General features: G+C 55.5%; 1 protein-coding gene across 2 annotated transcripts in view; it reads right to left on the reverse strand.

Annotated features, from left to right (window-relative positions):
* SDK2 (sidekick cell adhesion molecule 2) overlaps positions 1–20,932 on the reverse strand; it is a 241,788-nt gene that overhangs the window by 97,558 nt on the left and 123,298 nt on the right. The window contains exon 3 of one of the 2 annotated variants that reach the window (XM_037070049.1): positions 913–1,019. In XM_037070049.1, the coding sequence (XP_036925944.1) occupies positions 913–1,019 (107 nt within the window). Of the gene's footprint in view, positions 1–912; positions 1,020–20,932 lie in introns of those variants that run through there. The other variant, XM_037070048.1, reaches the window with a different exon arrangement.

Genomic DNA, 20,932 nt, shown 5'->3' on the forward strand with positions numbered 1-20,932 from the left:
TCTCTCCCACTTCTCCCCAAGGATTGCAGCAAGCTCCCTCCCGCACGAAGTCGGAGGCCACCCCTGTGGGCTCTGGAGGAGTGGGCGCCCTTGGACCTCTCCCCCTAAAATGCCCAGCAGCAAACAGCCCGAGTGGGGCTCATTTCCCGCACACAGCAGCTAGTTAGGACCAGGGCAGGACAGGCAAGGGGAGACTGAGTTGCAGGGTGGCTGTGATGTGTGCTCTGGGGTCCGGGCCCTGAGAGGCCCTTGGCAACCCAAGGGCTGCCTTGCCCTTTTGGTCTGTCCTTCTGGGCATTGGTGGCACTTGGGAGAAGGTTGTTACCCTGAAGGCTCAGTGAGGGCCTCCCACTTCACCCTCTGCCCACTGGCCCCTGCCAGGAACCCTCACTTGTCATCTCCCCTCTTAGGGTTATGGTGCCCACCCTGAGGCACCTCCCAATGCCCTCTGGGTGTTGGGGGGACCCCACACTGTACTGCTCCAGGGCTGAGCAAGTTGGAGGGTGGGAAAGTTAAGGTTACAAGGGGCCCCGGGATGTCAGGCAAGAGAGATTCAGGTTGGCCATTAGGAAGACCCCCCTCCAAGGGGGAGGCCAACCCCAAAGGAGACCCTCAAAGCAGGTGACTGAGCCTCCTTTTGAAAAACAAAGCAGCTGGTCCCATTTAAAGAGCCGTAAACTCCAAGCCAGCCAGCAGGTGTGTGTCACTTATCAGCTGTGTGGCCTCGAGAGCTCCTGCCTCCTCCCCAGGCCTTGGTGGCATCGCCTGTAGAATGAGAGTACTGGCCTGGGTAAGTGGGACGGGCCACCATTAGCACCCAGTGAAAACAGAAGGAGTGTGACTGGTGGGTGCAGACCCTGCAGACCCTCCCCTGCTTCTCACTGCCCTGCTCCCAGCCCCCCTCGTACTCACAGGCCACCTGGACCTCGGTTTGCCTCTGCAGCAGGGCACCCATCCGGTTACGCACGATGCAGCGGTAGAAGCCAGCGTGGGTGCGGTCCAGGCTGGTGATCATGTACCTGGGGACAGATGAAGCAGCCAGTGAGCAACTAGGCAGTTGTAGGGATGCACAGGTCGGATTGGGGTCAGAGGGTCGAGGTTGCCACATCACCCTCTTCTGGTATGAAGAGCATCTGGGAGCTCTTGACTCTCTGGGCATGTCATGGGGTCACAGAAAGGTCCTTATCAATAGGAGAGTCCCACCCACAGGTAATTGGCTCAGGTGTCCAAGAAGCTGCCTGAACTCTTCCAAAGAGGAGAGGTGCTGTGACGGAGCCCTTGATCCTGGCTGTGACCAGGCCTCCCGGCACTGTGTCAGGTCTGCCGGCGGCTCCTGTCCTCCCCTTCCTGTGACTCACGTGACCGAGATAGGTGGGGGCATTTTCTTTTGGCCAGGTATGGGACTGTGCTGTAATATTAATCAAAGTGGATGGAGGCAACAGACACAGGGAAATTTACATGTCTCCCCAAATGCCTTGCATCGTGCCATCCTTAAAATCACAGACAGCTCAGCTGCACTGCGGCTGCGTGGAGGGAGGGGCAAGCAGAGCCTTCTGAGCAGGACAGCTCGGCCTTCTGTCTTGCGACCGCAGGCCAGGATGTGTATGAACCCGAGGAGGCCCCTCAGGGGCCCACACCGGGAGCGTGTGACCGGCCCAAGAAGCAGCAGAGTCCAGTGTGGGGGGAAAGGCAGCCGAGGAGCAGGAGTGTGGGGAGCTCACCTGGCTGAGAAGCAGGGCGGAAGCCAGGCTGGGTCCGTGAGAGGAGTGTCTGGCATTGAGACACGGGCGTGGGAGGCTCTCTGGGATGGAGGTGCTAGTTCCTCTGGCACCCCCTCTGGGACCACCTTTCCTACCCCTGGGGGGTGAACGGCCCAGCACAGACCTCAGTGAATTGAGGGGCTTGTGCCTAGGCTGTCTCCCCCAACCTTGGGTGCCCTAGGGCTTGCCCAGCTGACTTGCTGGATAAACTCACTGCCACCCGCCCCTAGGCTATGCGAACCCTGGGACAGAGTGACCTCATTCCCAGGAGTTGCTAAGTCTGCTTGTATTCGAATTCCAGCTGGGGCCCATCATCCTCATCACCATCAGCATCTCCCCCATGACCCCCATCACCATCACCATCTCACAACGATGACGCGGTATTTTCACACACTTATTCATTCCACATAACAGTTCCCAGACGAGTTGGGACCAGTAACACTTAAAGAAATAGGGGTTGACACAGATTGTCCACTTTTTATTTCGCCAAGTAAGGTCATTAAAACCAGCCAACCAAAAAGCAAACAGACCCCCCCAAAAAACTGAGGATCAAATCAAGAGACAGAGAAAGTGCCAGGCAGGGAGAGAAAAATAGAAAGGGTCAGCATTTTACATAAAGGACATTTTTGAGACCACGAGAAAGAAATGTAATCTCAGCATAAAAGCCATTTGAGCGAATTTTAAACAAATTTTCTGCGAAGTTCACTATACTAGCTTCAGTTTCCTCATTCTGCGAGTGGACAGGTGCCAGTGGTCGTGGGTCTGGGTTTGAGAGCCTCTCATTTCATCTCCATGCCAGTCCCGTGGGGGCTGCCCTCCCTGTAGAGGTGAGGAACCTGAGGTCCACAAATGTCACCTCAGTGACCTGTGCTGGTACAGGTAGTAGGAGTCAGGGCCAGGGCCCCACAGAGACTTTCTGACTCCAAGCCCAGCTGCCAACCAGCCCCACTCTCTGTCCTGGGACAGAGCCCCAGCTTGCTGTGGCTTCCAAGCATTATCCCGAACCTTCTGGCCTTCCTAGCCTCTTATCTCTGCCACCAGCTGTAGCTCTTATCTGTCTGTCCTTACTGTGTACAGTGCGGTGATGGGGAGATAGCGGGCACCCGGGCTCAGGCAAGCTTCTGGTTCTCCTCAAACCCACCCTCACACTCATCCGGGCTCTCTCTCCTCTCCGTCCCCATCCCCCCTGCGAGGCGGGGGAACAGCTCTGGGGAAGCTGGGTCTCCAAAGCGATGGGACCACCTGAGAGGGGAGATGGAGGGAGAGATTGGCTAGAAAAGCCCTCTATCTTTGGAAACGGAGCTGGATATTATTAAATAGCACCAGGGAGAGGGAAATGAGTGGAAGTGACCAACGAACGGTCAAAAGAGATGCTCAGCCTCTGTCACAATGAAACAAAACCCAGTCGGCACCACGCTGACATGTGAGTCTGCCAGAGGCTTTCATGTGCGAGGGTCCTGTGCTGGCAGGAGCGAGGGGGAGGGGAGGCACGCCATCAGACAGGCTGGCGGAAGTGGAAATTGGTCTAGTCTTTGGACAAAATACGTCAAGATAAGAATATGCAAGCTTTTTGACCCAGTGGTATAGCACTCCTGGGAGCAGGCCTTTTAGATGGACTTGCAAAAATGTGGTAAAAAAAAAAAAAAGTGCAAGGATGTGCACTGTAGTGTTGCTGGTAATGGCAGAGAGAAACAAACAAAAACCTTGAGGCAACCTAAGTGACCATCAGAAACGGGTTGGCTCAATGAACGAGGCTGTAGCCACAGAAGGCACAGGAACCCCTGTGTGGAATGAGGTGAGCGGGTCCCCAGGGTGCACGAAGCATGGGGCGTGGGGTGGAGGCTGGAGGAGGGGGGGTTTATGGAAACAAAAGCTCAAGGAAGTAATAAGCTAAATAATACCACAGCTGAGTGGCAGGGGCAAGAGCGATCACGCACTCTCAACTCTCCTGCTAAGTTGTTGTTTATCGATACAGGCTACCCAAGTTTAATGTTTAGGGTCATGCAAATCGACCCAGTAAAAGTCATTGGAGTTTGTGGACCAAAAAAAAAAAGGCAAAGAATAGTGTAAATGGTATGACACCATGTGGGTAAACTGAAAGAGCACAGATTTGTATACACATAACCACACGTATACTGGCAGGTGTGTACAATGTTTCCGAGACGGATCCTGCGGTGTGCGTTATCTCCCTCGTGCGAGAGGGACCAGGGGTGGGGCGGGAGAGGAACTTCTAGTTTTAATTTCATACCTTTCTATGCCAACAGGATTTTCTTTATTGGATGCATGTATTGGTTTTATTTAAAAAATAAAGTTAAAACATGCACTGTGAGCAGGTAATTTAAGTGTACATTATAAAAAAAGACACTGGGGACCCATTGGGTCTGGGTTTGTTTGCTGATGTCAGTGATGTGTGGTGAATTTTAAACTTTAATAAGAGGAGATTTCTGCGGAAGGTTGTGGCCATTTGCTTCATCCAGAAACCCCCGGGCTGCACCTGGGGCTCTGAGGCAGGCCAGCTGGCTGCAGGCCTGCCCCTCCCTGAGGCTGGGCTGGCTCTGGACCCTCCTCGGCCCCCCACCCCTGCCCTGTAGTTGGGGGCAGGTGCTCCTTAGCCAGGCAGGGCAGGGCACACACCCCCTCTCTTGATCCTCCTGCCTCCCTCCCCCAGACTGCCTATTTCTGGCTTGTAGGCAACATTATTTAAAGTAACAGTTCCATTACTGCCTTTCCCTAGCAGGGAAACCCGCTTCACTCCACCCAAATTGCAGCTCTGGTCCCCCTGCCTCCCAGGCCAGCAGCAGAGGCAGTTGGCCAACGTCTCAGTTTGCTGTAAGCACCCTTGATAATGACAGTAACAGGGATCATTATCCCAGCAGAGCTTCCTCCCGGGCCCTGGGGACACACTCAGCCGGCTGCTCAGTCTGCCCCACCCACCTGTGGCTGCCAGCCTGGCAAGGACCTGGACAAGCCCGGCCCCTCTGAGCGCAGGGGGTGGATGCAACGCCCTGTGCAGCGGCGCACCCCTGACCCAGCCACAAGGGAAACGTGGAGAAAGTGCTGGAGCTTCTGACTCCAAGAAATTTAGACTTGACTTTACATCTGCTTGCTCTTAGGAGTGTGACCTGGGCACATTGTAGAACCTTGTAAGCCTTAATTTTCCCGTCTGTAAAATGGGGACAATGAGGGCTGTCTTTGATGTGAACATTACAAGAGGAAGCAAATGCCTATCAAATGAGGGACAAGTGTGCGAGTCACTGGTGGGGAGTGGAAGGTGTTGGGGTGAGGTGGGGTGAGGTGGGGAGGTTCTGGGATGAAGACAAGGGAGGTGTGGCAGGACCCCTGATCCCTACCCAAGGCAGGTTCACTAGGGGGCTCTGTGCCAAGGATTGTGGGATTGCCTGGCAAGTTCTTTGGCTTCCTCCTGGACATGAAGCCCAACGATCACCAGTCACCAACGAAGGATCTGCTGTGGCCCCCGGGTTACCCAATGCTCCTTGCTGATAGAGGGGCCTTGCCTCAGCCCCTCCACTACTGGTGGAGACTGTGACCTGCTCCCTCAGGGACACTGGGCCAGCAAGGAAATGAGAGCTCCCCTTCAAATGCCACCCCTCTCAGCCCCTTGACCCCAATGAACCTGTCTTCACCAGCCTGACCTCCCAAGCCCCTGGTCTCCCCTGTTTATGCGGTCCCTCCAGGGGGCGGGACCCAAGCCTGGATCCTCTGGGGTGAGGAGCAGTGAAGGTGGGCAGGAGGCACGGCTCCCGCCTGACCTGGGCCTCCTTCTCCATCCTGTGAGGAACAGTCTCAGGGGCGTGGCCCCAGGGGCTTTTTCGTTAACTTATTACAGGGAATATATTCACAGGATCCAACGCACAAAGAGAAGGTGCAGAGTAAATGCCTCTCCCATCCCTGTATCCCTGCTGCCCGGTCTATCCCAGCTCCCGACACACTGTTACTGTAAACCACTGTTAGTAGTGTCTGGAGTCTCTTCTCAGAATTTCTTTCTGCAAATTCCGAATCCCCCCTACTTTTCTGCAGGAGACAGGGCCTCCTCTCTGAGCTGTTCTGTTCCCTGCTTTGTGCATGTGACAAGATATCTTGGAACTCTTTCCTTAACTGCACTTAGAGCTTCCCCGGGCTTTCTGACAGCTGCGGAGGATCGCGAAATCTCTTGGGCGGAGGAAGCTTTGCTTTCTCCCAGTGATGGTCAAAGGGAGCAGGCGGCGGAGAGAGCCTTGCGGGCTGCGCTGGGCTTGGGCCAGGCTGGGAAGACGGGAAGGCACCCTGGGAGTCTCTCTCTCTGCCCCGTCACAGGGTGTCCTGGTTTAACCCACACGTCTACACAGTTCTGAGATGGAGAGATGAGCTCTGGGTGAGGGCACTAGATGACAACACAGGGAAGAGCCAGGACAGATAATTGGATTTTGAGAGACAAGAGACAGGCAGGGGAGAAAATCACTGCCTAACAAATGTGGCATCTTCTCCAGCACGGGGAAACACACAATGCCCTTTTTGGTTCGAGTCCTTGAGTGTCACAGTTGATATTTAAAATGATTCTTAGTCGCATTAAATAAGATATTTCAATTCCACGAAGCTGTCAGGAGCTGATGCGGACACCAAAAATAATAGGCACACTCTCCTTCTATTGTCCTCGTTAATAAATCAGGTGCACAGAGATGCACGCAGATGCTCACATGGAGGAAAGGTATACGTGTGCATGCACACCTGGGCACACATATGCACATCTGTGCATGCATACTTGTACACATTCCTACACGTACCTGTGTGCATGCACGTACATGCACATGTGCACAAAGCTCTAGACTATGTGTACACTCATGCAACCCAGCCTCATACAAACTCATATGCAGTCATGCATGCATGTGTGCACACCCATCACATTCACACACATACTCATACACACCCTAACATGTGCATACACACTTGTAGATACTCACCCACATGCATGCGTGCACGCACACACAACATACGGCTATACACACATGTGCACATGTGTGCACACCCCTGCATGCATGCACACATGAGCATATATACTCAGTCCACAAAAAACACTCCCGGGGGAACACATGCCTATGTCACTCTGGGCACACCCAAGTTCACGCTGCCCAGTACCAGGCACCCCCTTTCTCACACTGAGCACACGGCAGGCAGGTGCCCGGGCTACCTCCCTGAGATGTACTCAAGAGAGACAGATGGCGAGTCCAAGACCCACACATGCTCCTCCACCTAAAGCACATTTTCTAGGTTCTAGACGGTCCTCAGGAACAGGGATTTCTAACCACTGACCCCTTGGTCCTGAGGCTTTTCTTTCCAAAGGTCCTGTATTGGGGAGGGAGTCTGAGAGGGGAGGGAGGCGTGGCACTGAGGTTTAGGGCAGCAGACCTGCCCTCTGGGCTCCTTCCCCAGGCTCCCTCATGGAGGGCCTCTGCCAGGCACCTTTCAGGCCTCTTTTCTAGGGAATGGGGTTCTGGGACGGAAGGCAGCTGGGCCTCCACATCCCCAGGGGGTCAGCCAGGTCCTCTGTGCACTGCCTGCAGGTGTTGCTGCAGACAGCCAAGGCCGACACAGGCTGCAAGGTCAGGGACAGGCAGCTCAGCTCTGGGGACCCAGGTCTCCCTCCATCTTCCTAAGGCCTTTTGGGCAACGGGAGAGGCAACAGGCCCAGGGACACGCATGACCATGTGTACCACATCCTCAGAAACCTGCGGGCACACCTGCCATGCCCCCACCTGCGGTAGGGGGACAGTGGGTGTTGGTGCTCCAGGAACTGGCCCCAAGGTGGTGGCCAGCTAGAAGTGGGCTCCGTATTGCGGGTTTGCTTCTGCAAAGGAGTCTTCAGGAAAGAAGATACAACTGTCCAGGGTGATTTAAAGGGAAAAGTGCATATACCAGGTAATAAATAATAATAATACCGTACCATTGTATAATTAACAAATTATTAGTAGCATAAGAAATGTACTGTTCTAAGGACTTCAACATACATCAGCTCGGTTAATCCTCGTAGTACTGCAGGGGGCTTGTGCTAATAGAAACCTTGGTGGGCGAGAAAGCAGGCCCAGAGTGATTCAGTAGATCGCCCAGGTCACAAAGCTAATGGGCACCTGGTACGTTGGGACAGTCCAGGCCACAGAGAAGACAAACCTTGACTGGACACATACCCAACAGTTTGGGGTCTGTCATTCCTAGCACTTGCTTTAAAGAAGGACAGTTTTGACTGTCCCACTCTCCCCTGACGTACAGACACTCTTGGTGATGGAGGGAACAGGGGTGCTTCTAAGCAGGCAGGGCCTGTGGGTTTGGTCTGGGGCATGTCACAGAGTAGCCGTTGCTAAGTGCTGGTCAGTCTGGTCACAGGGAGGACCCAGGAGGAAGGAGCTTGACTGACCAGGAAAACCCTTCAGGGGGACTTTGGTGATGGAAGGGTCAGGGGTGGCGTGGTCAGGAATGGAGGGGTCGGGGTGGAAGGGGTCAGGGGTGGAAGGGGTCAGGAATGGAAGGGTCAGGGGTGAAGGGGTTAGGGGTAGAGGGGTCAGGGATGGAGGGGTCAGGGGTGGAGGGGTCAGGGACAGATTTAAACTGCTGTATGTGGCACAGTCACTGGAATTTTGTTTCCCCCCTGGCAGCAGTTTGAAGAATCCTGAACTCACAGCAGGTAGGGAGAAGGAGAAAGGGAGAGAGTGAGATGGAGGTGGAGAGGAGGGACAGACAGAGGGAGGGGGAAGGAGAAACACGGAAGCAGAAAGGGAGCTCAGGGACACAGGGAGCAGAAGCAGCCAGGGGAGGGCTGGCCTGGGAGGATGGTGACGGCAGGTGCACGCGCCCTGTGGTGGGGCAGGACTGGCCACTCGGGAACAGTGATTTCTGTTCTCCTACTGGAAGCCGTTTCTACCCCTCACTGTAACCCCCTCCCATGCCCTCATCAAGTCTGCTATGTGCACAAGTAGCTTCTGCTAACAGTGCTTTGGGGAAGGAGGGGAGGTGCTGTGCTCCGGGCCAGGGGACAGGTGGCCCTCTGAGGAAGCAGCGGCCTCAGGGGTGGGGCTGAGGAAGAACTGAGGTTTAACTCCAGAAGCAGGAGTGGGAGCGATAGCTGTGAGGCTCAGGAGAGGTGAGCACTGTCCTCTCTAGTCCCTGGAAGGCAGGAGAGGGTCATGGACTCGTCCACCACAGTCTGTGGGCATTTGGGTAATACAGAAATGGATGGCCTTGGGAGGTGGGGGACTTGGGCACAGTGGGTGCCCCCCACCTGGAGGCCTGCAGGGTGGAGGGTGTTAGCACAGTGAGCAGGAGAGGGGCCCCCGACGGAGGACAGGGGATGGGGGACAAAGCGACTCTGGGTCACAGGTGTCAGGTCTATGTGCTCGTCTCTGCACTCCGCACAGCAGGGTGCTGGAGCTGCCGCTCCTGGTGCAGGCGAGCAGCTGGAACTCGATCCCACCCACAGGTGTCCGTCTGTAGCACCTGCAGCACGCAGGGAACGGCTGGGCACAGGGCCCCCGAGGAACCCCGCCTCAAGGAAGTGGGAAGTTCCCCGCCAGCCTCCCTGCAGCTCTACCACCTCCTGGCAGTTCCTGGCCCCCAGCCCACTGGGCACCGGCTTTCTGCCGGGATGTCCCTCTGAGGAAGCCTTCGCAAACCTCCCCTGAGCCACCCGGGGCTCTCTCCTGCCATACCTGGTACATCTGTCACAACCGAATGTCCATGGACTTGTGCCTGTCTCCACGAAGCCATGTCCTGTACCCTGTCGCATGCCCCCAGGTGCCACGCCTAGAACAACACATGCTCAACGAGCAGTCTCTGGGTGATGAGTGAACTGGCCGGTGGGGGAGGCCAAACACTGCCCCCCGCCCCAAAGCTGTCCACATCCCTTTTCCCGAAGCCGGCGAATGTGTCACAGGGTATGATGGTTGGGCTGTGTCCTCCCAGAACATAGGCTGACATCCTAACCCCCAGGACCTGTGGACGGGACCTTATTTGGAAATAGGGTCTTAGCAGGTGTAATCAAGTTAAGATGAGGTCATTAGGGTGGGCCTTGTCAAAAGAGACAGGTGTCCTTATAAACAGAGACATGACACAGATGCAGAGAAGGCTGAATGACAGAGATCGGGGTGATGCTGCCCCAAGCCAGAAACGCCAAGGGTTGCCAACAACAGCAGAAGCTGGAAGAAAGGCACAGAATGCATTTCCCCGGGGCCCCGTTGACACCTTAACTCTGGACTTCTGGCCTTCAGAGCCGGGAGAGAGTGTGTGTCTGTTGTTTTAAGCTGCCAGTTTATGGTACAGAGACTCTGCAGCTGTGATTACGTTAAAGACCTTGAATGAGGCTATCCTGGGTTTCCTGGTGGGCCCACTGTGACCCCAAGGGTTCTCTGAAGGGGGAGTCAGAGTGAGAGACATGGAGAGAGAAGCAGAGGCTGCAGGGGTGCGGGCCCACGAGCCAAGGAGTGCAGATGGCCTCTAGGAGCTGGAAAAGGCAAGGACATGTCTTCTCCCCTACAGCCTCCAGAAGGGGCACTGCCCAGCCGACACCTTGATTTCCAGACTGGCCTCTAGCACTGGAAGAGAAACGCTTGCCTTGTTTTAAGTCGCTAAGCGTGGGGTTGCTTGTTACAGTGGCTGTAAAAAACTCATACTGCCAGGTTTCCTCCAGGCTGGGGATGAAGCCAAAGACAAGAAAAGACTCTTTGGCCATGTGGGAGGCCAGTACTCACAGGATGGGCGATGAGGGTGGATGCTACCCATGGCCCACAGAACCTTCAGAAGCAGCTAGCCTGGGGCGGAGCTGAGCTAGATGCAGAATTGCCTGAAGGAGGCTTCCCTGCTTCCCCGGGAGAACCGGAATGCTCTGGTTGATCCTGGGGCCTGTGGTCAATGGGAGGGGCAGCAGTGTCACCGAGCTGGGGGTGGGTAACACCATGACAGCCTGGCTTCTTGGGCAGGGGAGGGCGCCTGTCTGCTCTGTGACCTTCTGGACAGATGAATCACTCTCAGTGGGCAAGGAAAAGAACTTCATTAAGGATTTCCATCAGCAGGGTGGTTCCCCCGGACTCTGGATGAGGAGACAGATGGGGAAAGAGGGAGGCCTAGGAGGAAGCTGAGGTGACTGAGATGGCCACGTGGCATGGGTGGGTGGGACTGTCATGGCTGGGACCCTCCCTCTGATAACGATAATGCCGGCCTTGGGTTTGGAGCAAACACTTGAAATACATTAGCTGGCTCACCTCCCCCCTCCCCCATTTACTGAGGGTGAAGGGCTCCTACCCATTTTATAGGGGACCTGGGCTCAGAAAGGTTAAGTGAGTTGCCTGAGGTTGCACAGCCCAAGGACAGCAACGTGAGGTTTCATTTCAGGGCCATCTGATCCCAAGCGTGTCTCCACCCCACACATGCCCCCTGTCCTGTCCTGGGGTCCTTGGTCTGCTCAGCGGGCAGTTCTCTGCCATCCCACAGCGAGATGCTTCAGGGGGGCTGCCCAGTCCTTTCTCTGACCCAGGAGCCCCGCTCTGAGACCATAATGAGCTCTGGGGATCATCCGGAAAAGGGGAGAGCGACATGGGAAATGACATTTATTGCTGGGAACAGAAAGGAACAAAAACTGACAGGGAAGGCAAGATCTGTCCAGGGCGCAAGGAGTTAAAACCCGAGGCTGTTTCCGTTTGGATTTTTTAAAAAGTGACTGGGAAAGAAGAAATCCTGAGGGTTGAGGGGGGCAGTGTGGTTATTTACAGAAAGAAAAGAAAAAAGAAAGAATGGAAAGACAAGAAAACGGGCTGCCTCTCGTTTTGCTTACACAGATGTTCTGGAATCACCCCCACGGCTCCCTGCTTCCTCCGCCTCTCGGGGAGCAAAGGGGGCCCCTTTGCCCTGTCTCCTGACACCTTCCTGAGATGCCCCAGGCCCCTTTGCATGCGGAGGTGGATCAGAAAGCCAGCAAATTAAAACAAGTCCCGAAAGAGGCTCCGTGGAAATCTGGCCTCAAGGAACCTAGTGGCTTGTGCTCTGTGGCCTAATCACGGTGGTGGGGAGGGGGTGAGGGTGGGGGTCGTGCAGCCTAATCTATTTGTTTTCTCCGGGTCCTCCCCGGTCTGCCAGGTGCTCGGGGAGAGGCTGTCTCTAAAGACCTCTCAGCCCTGGTGGCCAGAGAGCAGTCTCCTGATTAGACCAGCCTGGGTGGAAGGAGGNCACCTTCCTGAGATGCCCCAGGCCCCTTTGCATGCGGAGGTGGATCAGAAAGCCAGCAAATTAAAACAAGTCCCGAAAGAGGCTCCGTGGAAATCTGGCCTCAAGGAACCTAGTGGCTTGTGCTCTGTGGCCTAATCATGGTGGTGGGGAGGGGGGAGGGTGGGGGTCGTGCAGCCTAATCTATTTGTTTTCTCCGGGTCCTCCCCGGTCTGCCAGGTGCTCAGGGGAGAGGCTGTCTCTAAAGACCTCTCAGCCCTGGTGGCCAGAGAGCAGTCTCCTAATTAGACCAGCCTGGGCGGAAGGAGGGTAGTCTAGGGTTCTGCGATGCCAGAGGCCCCGCTTATTTGGGGGACCAGGGCCATGCCTTAAAATGACAGACTTGGAGCTGATGAGACCGGGGAGGGTGTGCATGGAGGGGGAGGTGTAGGGGTGTTGGAGGAGGGCTGTTGGAGGCTGGCGAGGTGCAGAGGACAGGAGAGACTTTTAGGAGAAGGTGCTGTCCAAGGTAGGACACACGGGTGAGTCAGGGTGCCAGGCATGACGAACAGGCATCAGAGACAGAACTGAGACTGGGAGTCACTCAGTGTGCTCTGGCCAGGGGAGAGGCTGGCTTCGTGGCTGGCACCAGTCCCCACGGCGCCCATGGGCAGGGCTGAAATGAAGTGTTGGGGCTTTTTTTTTAAGGACAACAGGACCTTGTTGAGGGAACAGGCAGTGGTGCAATCGGGCGCTGGCCAACTCCAACCCGCGCTACGCCCAAATCTGCGTCCCACCCTCTGTCATACGGCAAGGCGTACTAAGAATAGTTTTTATATTTCCAAATTGTTAAACAGAATCAAAAGAAGAGTAATGTTTCACAACAGGTGAAAATTGTATGAAATTCAAATTTCCGCCTCCATAAATAAAGTCTTAATCGGAACGCAGCCAGCTCACTCCCTGATGCACGGACTTTGGCCGCTCTCGCTCTGTAACCTCAGGGCTGAAAAGTTGCAACAGATTGTATGGTTTGCGAAGCCTAATCGTCACTACCTGGCCCTTTCTGGAGAATGCTTGCCAACCCTTGGTGTAATATAGGCAGATGTGCGCTGTTACAGAGATGGCTCTGACTACAGGGCGGGGAGCAAGGTGGAGGCGGTCAAGGCCAGGCGGCTGGAGGCCAGTCTGGCCTTTGCCACGAACCAGGGGAGCAATGACGGGGCCGACCAAGTCAAGTGCTGCCGACACATCTGACTGGAGTCTGCCTGCAGCCCCGAAGAACCAGCATCTTTTAGCACATTGTTTGGCTTCAGGTTTACTTCAGTCCTAGCTGCCCACTCACTCAGCATGCAACCTTAGGAAGGGCTGGACCTTGCCAAGCCTCGGGCACTCCATCTGTACAATGGGTACAATAGGGCAGAGCCTCATAGAAAACACAAGTTCAGGCAGTTTGGGGCTGAGGCTGTTGTTCCAACACAACTGATACACGAGAGGGCAATCTGGGCCTTACTCACATTTTGTGTTTGCTTGTGTGTGGTTTTGTCCACAAGAACCACTAGGGAAATGTGGACAAACACACGCAGCTGAAAGGAGCTACAGAGACGCCCCCAACCCCAGGTATCCGCAGCTCCCTGAGCACAAAACAAGCTCACCCGTGCACCCCTGGTCTGACATCTCTCCTGATTCCGGACTTCCCTTCTTCCGTCCGTCACAACGACTCACAGCTGCAACCCTCCCATGCCCACTCCCTCCAGCAAATTCCAGACCTTTCCCAAGGCAGAGCACTGTATTTATTGCAGTATTTATGCATTTCTGAACCATTGGAACCATGTGATCATCTTTATTAAGTGTTTCTGATGAAGTTTTGGACTGTTGCTCCCTCACCCCATTTCCCCCATTAGTGGTGTGGTTTTTATTGTGCAATGTTGCGTAGTGCGGTGATTTTTACAAATGCTTATATTGCATATTATAGCAGAACTGACTGCAAAGTGCTTAGCACGGTGCCTGACATCGGTACACCCTCAATAAACGTGACCTTACGTGATTACTACTCTTCCTGACTGTTCAACTCAGACTGGAGTGCCTACAGCCCGTTGGGCCGTGTGTTAGACTCGGGGGATCGGCAGTAAGAAGAACAACACAGGTAGCATGCCCGTGGTCTCCATGGCACTGTGCAGTCGTCAGCTCCTTGCGTTCAGATGGCAAAGTTATTCTGGTTAGAAACGCCCCGCCCCCAGGTCCCCTCCCAGTCTACTCACTTCCCTCTGCTTCCCCTGGACAACCTGCTGCCCAGGAGGCCGCAGGGAAGAATTCAACTTCGGCCCCTTGGTGTCTCTGAATTGCAGGGAACAGAAGGGAAGGAATACTTGCTCATCTGTGAGCAGGAATGACTTTGTCATGGCCCCGTTAGTTGCCACAAAGGATAATGGCTAATTAATACTAAGGGGTGTGTGTGCATGGGAGCATCTATTTGGGGGTGTGTGACTGGCACTGTGAACCCTGCCAAGCTCTGTCCAGCCAGCCTGAGCGTCCTGCCCGACTGAGCCCTGCCCCTGGTCTTGACCATGCTCCTGATTTCCCCAGGCCAGATGTTTGTGGGATTAATGAATGTTGATAAGGCTGGAGGAGGCACTGGTCTCTCTTGGGCTTCCCCCAGCTTTTCAGGGCAGGTCAGGCCAAGGGAAGCTGGGAATCTTGCAGCACCTGCCACCCTGCAGCACCTGCTGTTGGCAGCCCTGGCAGGGGAGGGTGTGGGGTGTGGGGAGGTACCCATGCCCTTCCCTGGGCAGACCCAATTCAAGGTCAGAGCCGATGCTCTTTCTTATCACCCGAATTTCTCCTGTCGGAGTCCAAGGCTCAGCTGCCCAGGCAGGGAAGCCGTGTGCTCCCTGAGTCCTCCCCTAGCTCCCAGCTCTGGGCTCTATCTCCCTTTGGGAGAGTCCTGGATGCCCTTCCACTAAGGTGAGAAACACACCAACAACTGCTCCTGTCCAGTGCAGTGCTGGGGGCTTTGGGGGCAAATGTGACCTGACACTCTTCCCTCCTTAAGAAACATATGAATGGTCTAGTAAAAATGTTGTACTTTCACAGACCAGTAAAATTGCCCTCTCACCTTAACATCCATGTCCACTATCCATGTCCGCACCCATATATAGGGGTCGGCAGGGGTGGCTAACTTTAATTCGACCAAAAAGGCTATGAAGCCAATGAGAACAAAATATCTGTCATGCGGGTTTCATTGAATTTTCTAAAGGACATTTTTAACCCCCAAGGAGTACAAGGGATGGAGAGTTTTAGAAAGCGAATGAATTTGGCTTTATGAGAATCCGTCACGTCACCCTGGTTTTTGTCACTTCACAGCACACCGAGCAGAACTCCCCCCAGACCTTCTTACTACCAGGTCCCAGTGTCTGAGGTCCCCATGCAGGCGCAGAACTTCCCCACTGGGTTTAGCTCTTCAGCTGCCTGTCTTTCCATCTCACTCGGTGGCTGACCCCCTGCCTCTTGCAGCGCGGCGCTCAGCAAGCCTGGGCAGGCGGACCTCTTGCACAGCTCAAAAACAGCCTGCTGAAGGAAAGCACATTGCCCAGGGGCCCCAGCTCACATCACCCTGCTAAGCTCTGCCTAAGTAGCTCTGCGCTAAGGGCAGGTGGGCGCAGGTGGAGAAGGGGGGTTACCGATTGTCTGCGTATTTTCCTTGCTGTGTGACCTTGAGCAAGTTGCCTAATTTCTCTGTGCCTCCGTTTCCTCATCCATAAAATAGGGGTAATAATAGTAACAATAATAATAATATATGGGCCAGGCATTGTTCTAAGCACTTTAATCGTAAAACAGATAATTCAGTTATTCCTCATTAACTACTCTGTGAGGTCAGATTAATTTGTTCCAAATTTGGCAGAGGAAAAATATGAGGAAACGAAGACACAGAGAGGTCTAGTAACTTGCCCAAGATCACACAGCCAGTAGGTGGCAGAGCCCCAAGAGGCTGCCTCCAGATTTCGTGCTGGCCACAACCACTCTGTAGTCCCTGCTGGAGGGCACTCTGGAGTCCGGGTCTGGTGTGAGGCACGTGGTGAACACTCCCGAGGAGCTGGCTGGCTGGCACGGGGACCACTGATGTGATTGTTCTTCACTTAGCCATCGGTCCTGGGAGACGGACCCTGCCCTCAGCCCCTCCTGCCAGGCCCAACGCTCACACAAGCCCTTCCTAGCGGGCAGCCCCAGGGGTAGAGCCTGAGCAGCGACTACTATGACATCCAGTGTCACTGTGACAGTGCCTGCCCTGAGCTCCAGGGCCCGGAGCCAAGTCCCCGCTCTGTCTGCCGCACATCTGCTCGGCCCCTGGGTGGCTGGCCCTAGACACGACTCTGCTGGCCCTACCTTTCTGGCTTCGTCCAGCACGACTCACCTCCAACCTCTGCCCGTTCTCTTTGGGTTTCAAAGTCACACTCAGAGTTGACTTAGGAGACACTTGGTTGGGGACCCAGGCCAGAATGGCATTAACGAGGCCCTGGGGACGCAGCAGTGAGCCACCATCTGTAAAAGGCGACCTGAGCGGCTGCCAGGCCAGGACACTGAGATGCACAGCCATGCCATTTTGCAGCACCTCCAGTCAGGATGTGGAGTCTGCTCTGGCCCCCACCCCCAAATCTGGGCTGGCCTCGTGACTTGTTTTCACTGAGAGAAGGTGGTGGAACACTCTGGAGCCTAGGACCCAAGAGCCTTGCAGCTTTTACGTTGACTCCCCCAGACCCCTTCCTGGAGACCGGCGCTGACGAAGGACAGTAAACCGAGGAGGAAGGAGGCCCGGCACCGCAGCCGTCCCGGCTTAGCCCCAGCTGACTGCCAGTCCAGTGCAGCTTCATGGAGGCCCAGGAGAGGCGTGCAGAGAAGTAGTGAACCGTGGTTGTTGAAGCCACTGAGGTTTGGGGGTGTTTTCTGGGCAGCAACAGCTAATTGCCCAGAGGCCGAGGCTGGGGCCAGGCTGCTCCTGCTCCTTCAGTCTGGGCCTCACACTCTGTGTGTCCCCTTGGGGTTCAGGGTCAAGGAGAGGCTACAGTGGCTGGAGCTTCTGGATGTGCTATGGTTTTACTGCCAGGGTCTGTGCCATCTCTTTTGGGGGGATTGCCTTTCTGGGTTACAATTCCCCATTCTGCAAGACGAATGGCCTGTCCCTTCCCCAAGCCTTCCCTCTGGGAGACCCCACCTGCTCCTCACACACTGAGCTGAGAACTAACTGGCCAGCATCTCCCAGCACCCCCATCCCACACTGGGGCCTGACAGTGGGAGCTGAAACCTGTGCCCCCAGCCCCTGTGCACTCCTCCAAGCCCACTCCCAGGAGGCTCTGTGCTTCAGGGGCTTGGGCAGCTAGCTGGGGGCAAGACTCTCCAGCTGGGTGGAAATTCAGTCACAGACACCCCTGGTGCTCTATTAGCAGAGAGCAGAAAAGGGGGCTGGGGCAGACTCCTCTATGGGGGACGAAGACACAGGGAGAGGCCACCCAAACCCTCCCACACTGAGAAATCCTGTGAATGGCTTTGGATGGGGAGGAGGAGTCAAGCACGGAGCAGCCCCAGGAAGCAGAGTCATTACCAACTCCCTAGGCGTCTGTCTAGACCTTTTGCCTGCCTGAGCAAGTAACTGAGTCAAGGCCTAATTAGTTTCTGTGCCCTGGCTGAAAGCCAAGGGGGTGCGGATAGGAAGATATGTGGGGGAAGGGAGGAAGAGGGAGAGTCCCAGGGGGAGGTGGGATCCCCAGCCCAGCTGCGTAGGGAGAAAGGATGAAGACCTCTTTTCCATATATTGGAATATTCCAGATAAAAACATACGTGCCTCCCCAAGGACCTGGGCCCCACATGCCAGACCACCCTAGCCCATCCCTATGCACTGGTTACCAGGGGTCAAGGCCAAATTCAAACCTGTCAATTTCAGGTGATGGGATGATCAAACCATCCCTACTATGCATGTTAGGTTTCCTTGGGGTTGAAATAAAGAGCCTCAGTTCGTCAGGGAAGAGCTTTCCTTCATTAAAGGTGGCAGCCAGGGCCTCATCTGCGTGCTCTACTCCATACTCTGGGGGGTCTTCATGCTGTCTGCCCCCAGGGCTGCCAGGACGGGCTGAGGAAAATCTGTCAGTGTCCGACAGCGGGAAGAGGGAGGGGGGAGAAGAGAGGGCGTCTTCAGCGAGCACCCCTGTGTATTCTAGACAGCTCTGCTTGGTGAGGTCAGCCATGGGTCCGAGTCCCTAGTTCCACCCCTAACACGCAGTGACCCTGGACGTGCCCTTTTCTCCCTGGACCTCTGTTTCTGCATCTGTAAAGTGGGAAGCCCAGTAGCTGCTCTGGACTCCGCAGGCTGCCCGGTGAGATGAGCAGCAGTCACACTCACACGGTGTGAGCCCGTGTGGGGTCACGCGGGAGCCCCGTGTGGACCTCGAATGGGCGCACAGAGCTGTGCCCACTGAGCACGTTAGCTGAATGAAGGGAGGGCCCACGGGGGCCTGTGAGAGAGCGGCTCCTCCCTGCCTGTCCCAGCTTCAGGGGCACGTCCTCCCTGCCCCAGCCCCATGGGTTCTCAGGGCACTGACACCTTGGAGTGATGCTCTTGAACCACGGGGACGCAAGGGCACCAAGAGAGGTCAGCAGATATCCAAGGGGAGGGGGCAGGACCAGTGATTGGAGCACCAGCCTTGATCTTGCAGGGTACACCCCAGCATGGTGTGCACCCGTATATCCTGAGGTGCTTGGCCTGATGAGGGAGGTGTCACCAAATCCACCTGGGTCTTGTGGCCTGTGCCTTTGACCATGCCCGAATGCCACAGAATTAGGTGGCCCAGTGAAGTCCAAGCAACTTGGGGTGGGAACGTGGGGGCCTGGGTTTGCATTCCGACACTAACTCGCCCGCCATCTCTGAGAAAAGTCATTTTCCTCTCAGAGCCACAGTATCCCAACAGCAAGACAGAGGGGCTTAGCCTAGGTGCTAGTGGAGACACTCTGCGGCTGTGTCACTCTCCAAGACCCCGGGTGTGTCCTCCCCAGACCTCGCTGCCCTCAGCTCAGGGCCCCACAGGTGACAGCCACCGTCCATCTCCTGCTTCCTCAGGAGTAGGGCCCTTCTCCCCCTCCAAGCCAGGACCCATTGATGAGAGTGTGAGGATACAGGTTGCTATGGAAACGGAGACAGCCAATGTTTTAGCGATGTTTGCTTCTTCCCTCTCTTTCCTCGTACATTTTGAACTTATTTGTCTTAATTGACATAATTATGGCAACGCGAACCTGAGGCCCAGGGAGCCAGCTGTGTCCTTGCTGCTCACCACCTGCCCTGACCGCCCTCCAGGGCTCTCCCTCTGGCCTCTCTCCCTCTGGCCCATCTCTCTCCTGGCTTCTCCTGTCACCCACAGACCCTGAGGCTTCAGGTCCAGGAAAAATCTGTCCTAGAGCCGGGGGAGGCTTCCACAACAGGGTGGGGGGATAGCCCAGGCTTTAGGGCCATGTAAGGAGGCATTCTCAGGCACCTGTGGGGACAGGATCAAGGCTGCTCTAGGGCACCAAGATGCCTTGTTCTTCCCCAACAGTGGCCTCAGCCCCTGCTGTACCAGCAGGCTTTTAGCAGGGCTGCCCAGAAGGGACCGGCATGCACTGTTCTGCTTCAGGGAGCTGGAGGCTTCTGCTCACGGTGCATGGGCTTGGGCCAGGCGCTCCATCTCTCCAGCCTCCGTCTTCCTTTGTGCAGTGACACTGTAACACCTGCCGTGCTCATCCTACACCGAGGACCCAGTGAAGCAGCAATGAAAGCCACTCTGTGCACAGCTCTGTGAAGTACTGTCTACTGGGATTGTCACGAAAAGTCAAAGGGGGGTAGGAGAGACCCCCAAGCAAGGCCCTGACCCAGTCGGGACCCCTGCGCTGTGCACGGCAGGTTGCCTGCATGCAGAGGGCCAGTTCTGGCTCTCACTGGGAGAGTATGGCGAGGGGCGCACTGGCACCTCGATCTGGGAATCTGGCCCTCACTGGGGGTGATGTGGGCCCCCTCCCAGGGCACATCTGGCAATGTCTGGAGTCTGGAGTCACATCCAAATGTGGCAACCAAAGGGCGCTTACTGGCATGTAGTGGGCAGAGGCCTGGGATGCTACAAATATCCCACAATGTACAGGGCAGTCCCCTACAATGAAGAATGACCCTGCCCCGAAAGCTAGTGGCACCCAGGTCTCCAGACCCTGCTGTAGTCCTTGAGCTCCTCACAGGAGCACAGGGTGCCGTTCGAGGGTCCCTGAGACTCTGTCACCCCCCTGCTGCTGGAGGTCCCCTGTGTGTGCAGACACAGAGGAGCGGGCAGGTCAGCCCTCCTCCCTTCCAGACCCTCTGCCTGGCTGGGGGGCCTCGTGCTCCCCCCGGCCCACCTCTCCCTGAGGATTCGCACATTTCTAGACTCGTTAACTTTTAATTACTACCTTCCCTCTGCTTGAGTACACTGGCTCCATGCCACGTACATCTCTATTAAAATTCAATTTATGCCCATCATAACTAATTCCTGCACTTCAGCTCTCTCCCCAACAGCCTTCAATGTTCAGACGAGACGTCCAAACTCACGGCTGAACTGGAGCAAATCTCCAAAGAGGCTGGAACCAGGCAGATGGTATCCGGCTTCGTGGAGGAAGAGGAGATCAATTCCTAGGAGGGTGGGAATGAGACTGTGGCCAGAAAGAATGAGGGGGGGACTGCCTGCCCACTGGGAGGAGAAAGGTGGGTGGGATTTACTTGGTGGCTTCCAGGCCACCCTTTCGATTTATAGAAACACTGATGACCAGACACCCTTCTGCGTGCTTGATCTCATACAACCCACAGCCCTCAGGGAGGTAGCTCCTGGTTTTCTTAGTCCCACGTAACAGACTTGGCGACTGAGGCAGGGGTTAAGTAATTTGCCTAAAGACATACAGTGAGTCAGGCCAGGACTGGGATTCATACTGGGGAATCTTGGTGCTGAATCTCGGGG

Source organism: Sturnira hondurensis, unplaced genomic scaffold (genome assembly GCF_014824575.4).
Source record: "Sturnira hondurensis isolate 20B ecotype Veracruz unplaced genomic scaffold, ASM1482457v3 Scaffold0018728, whole genome shotgun sequence".
Taxonomy (NCBI): domain Eukaryota; kingdom Metazoa; phylum Chordata; class Mammalia; order Chiroptera; family Phyllostomidae; genus Sturnira; species Sturnira hondurensis.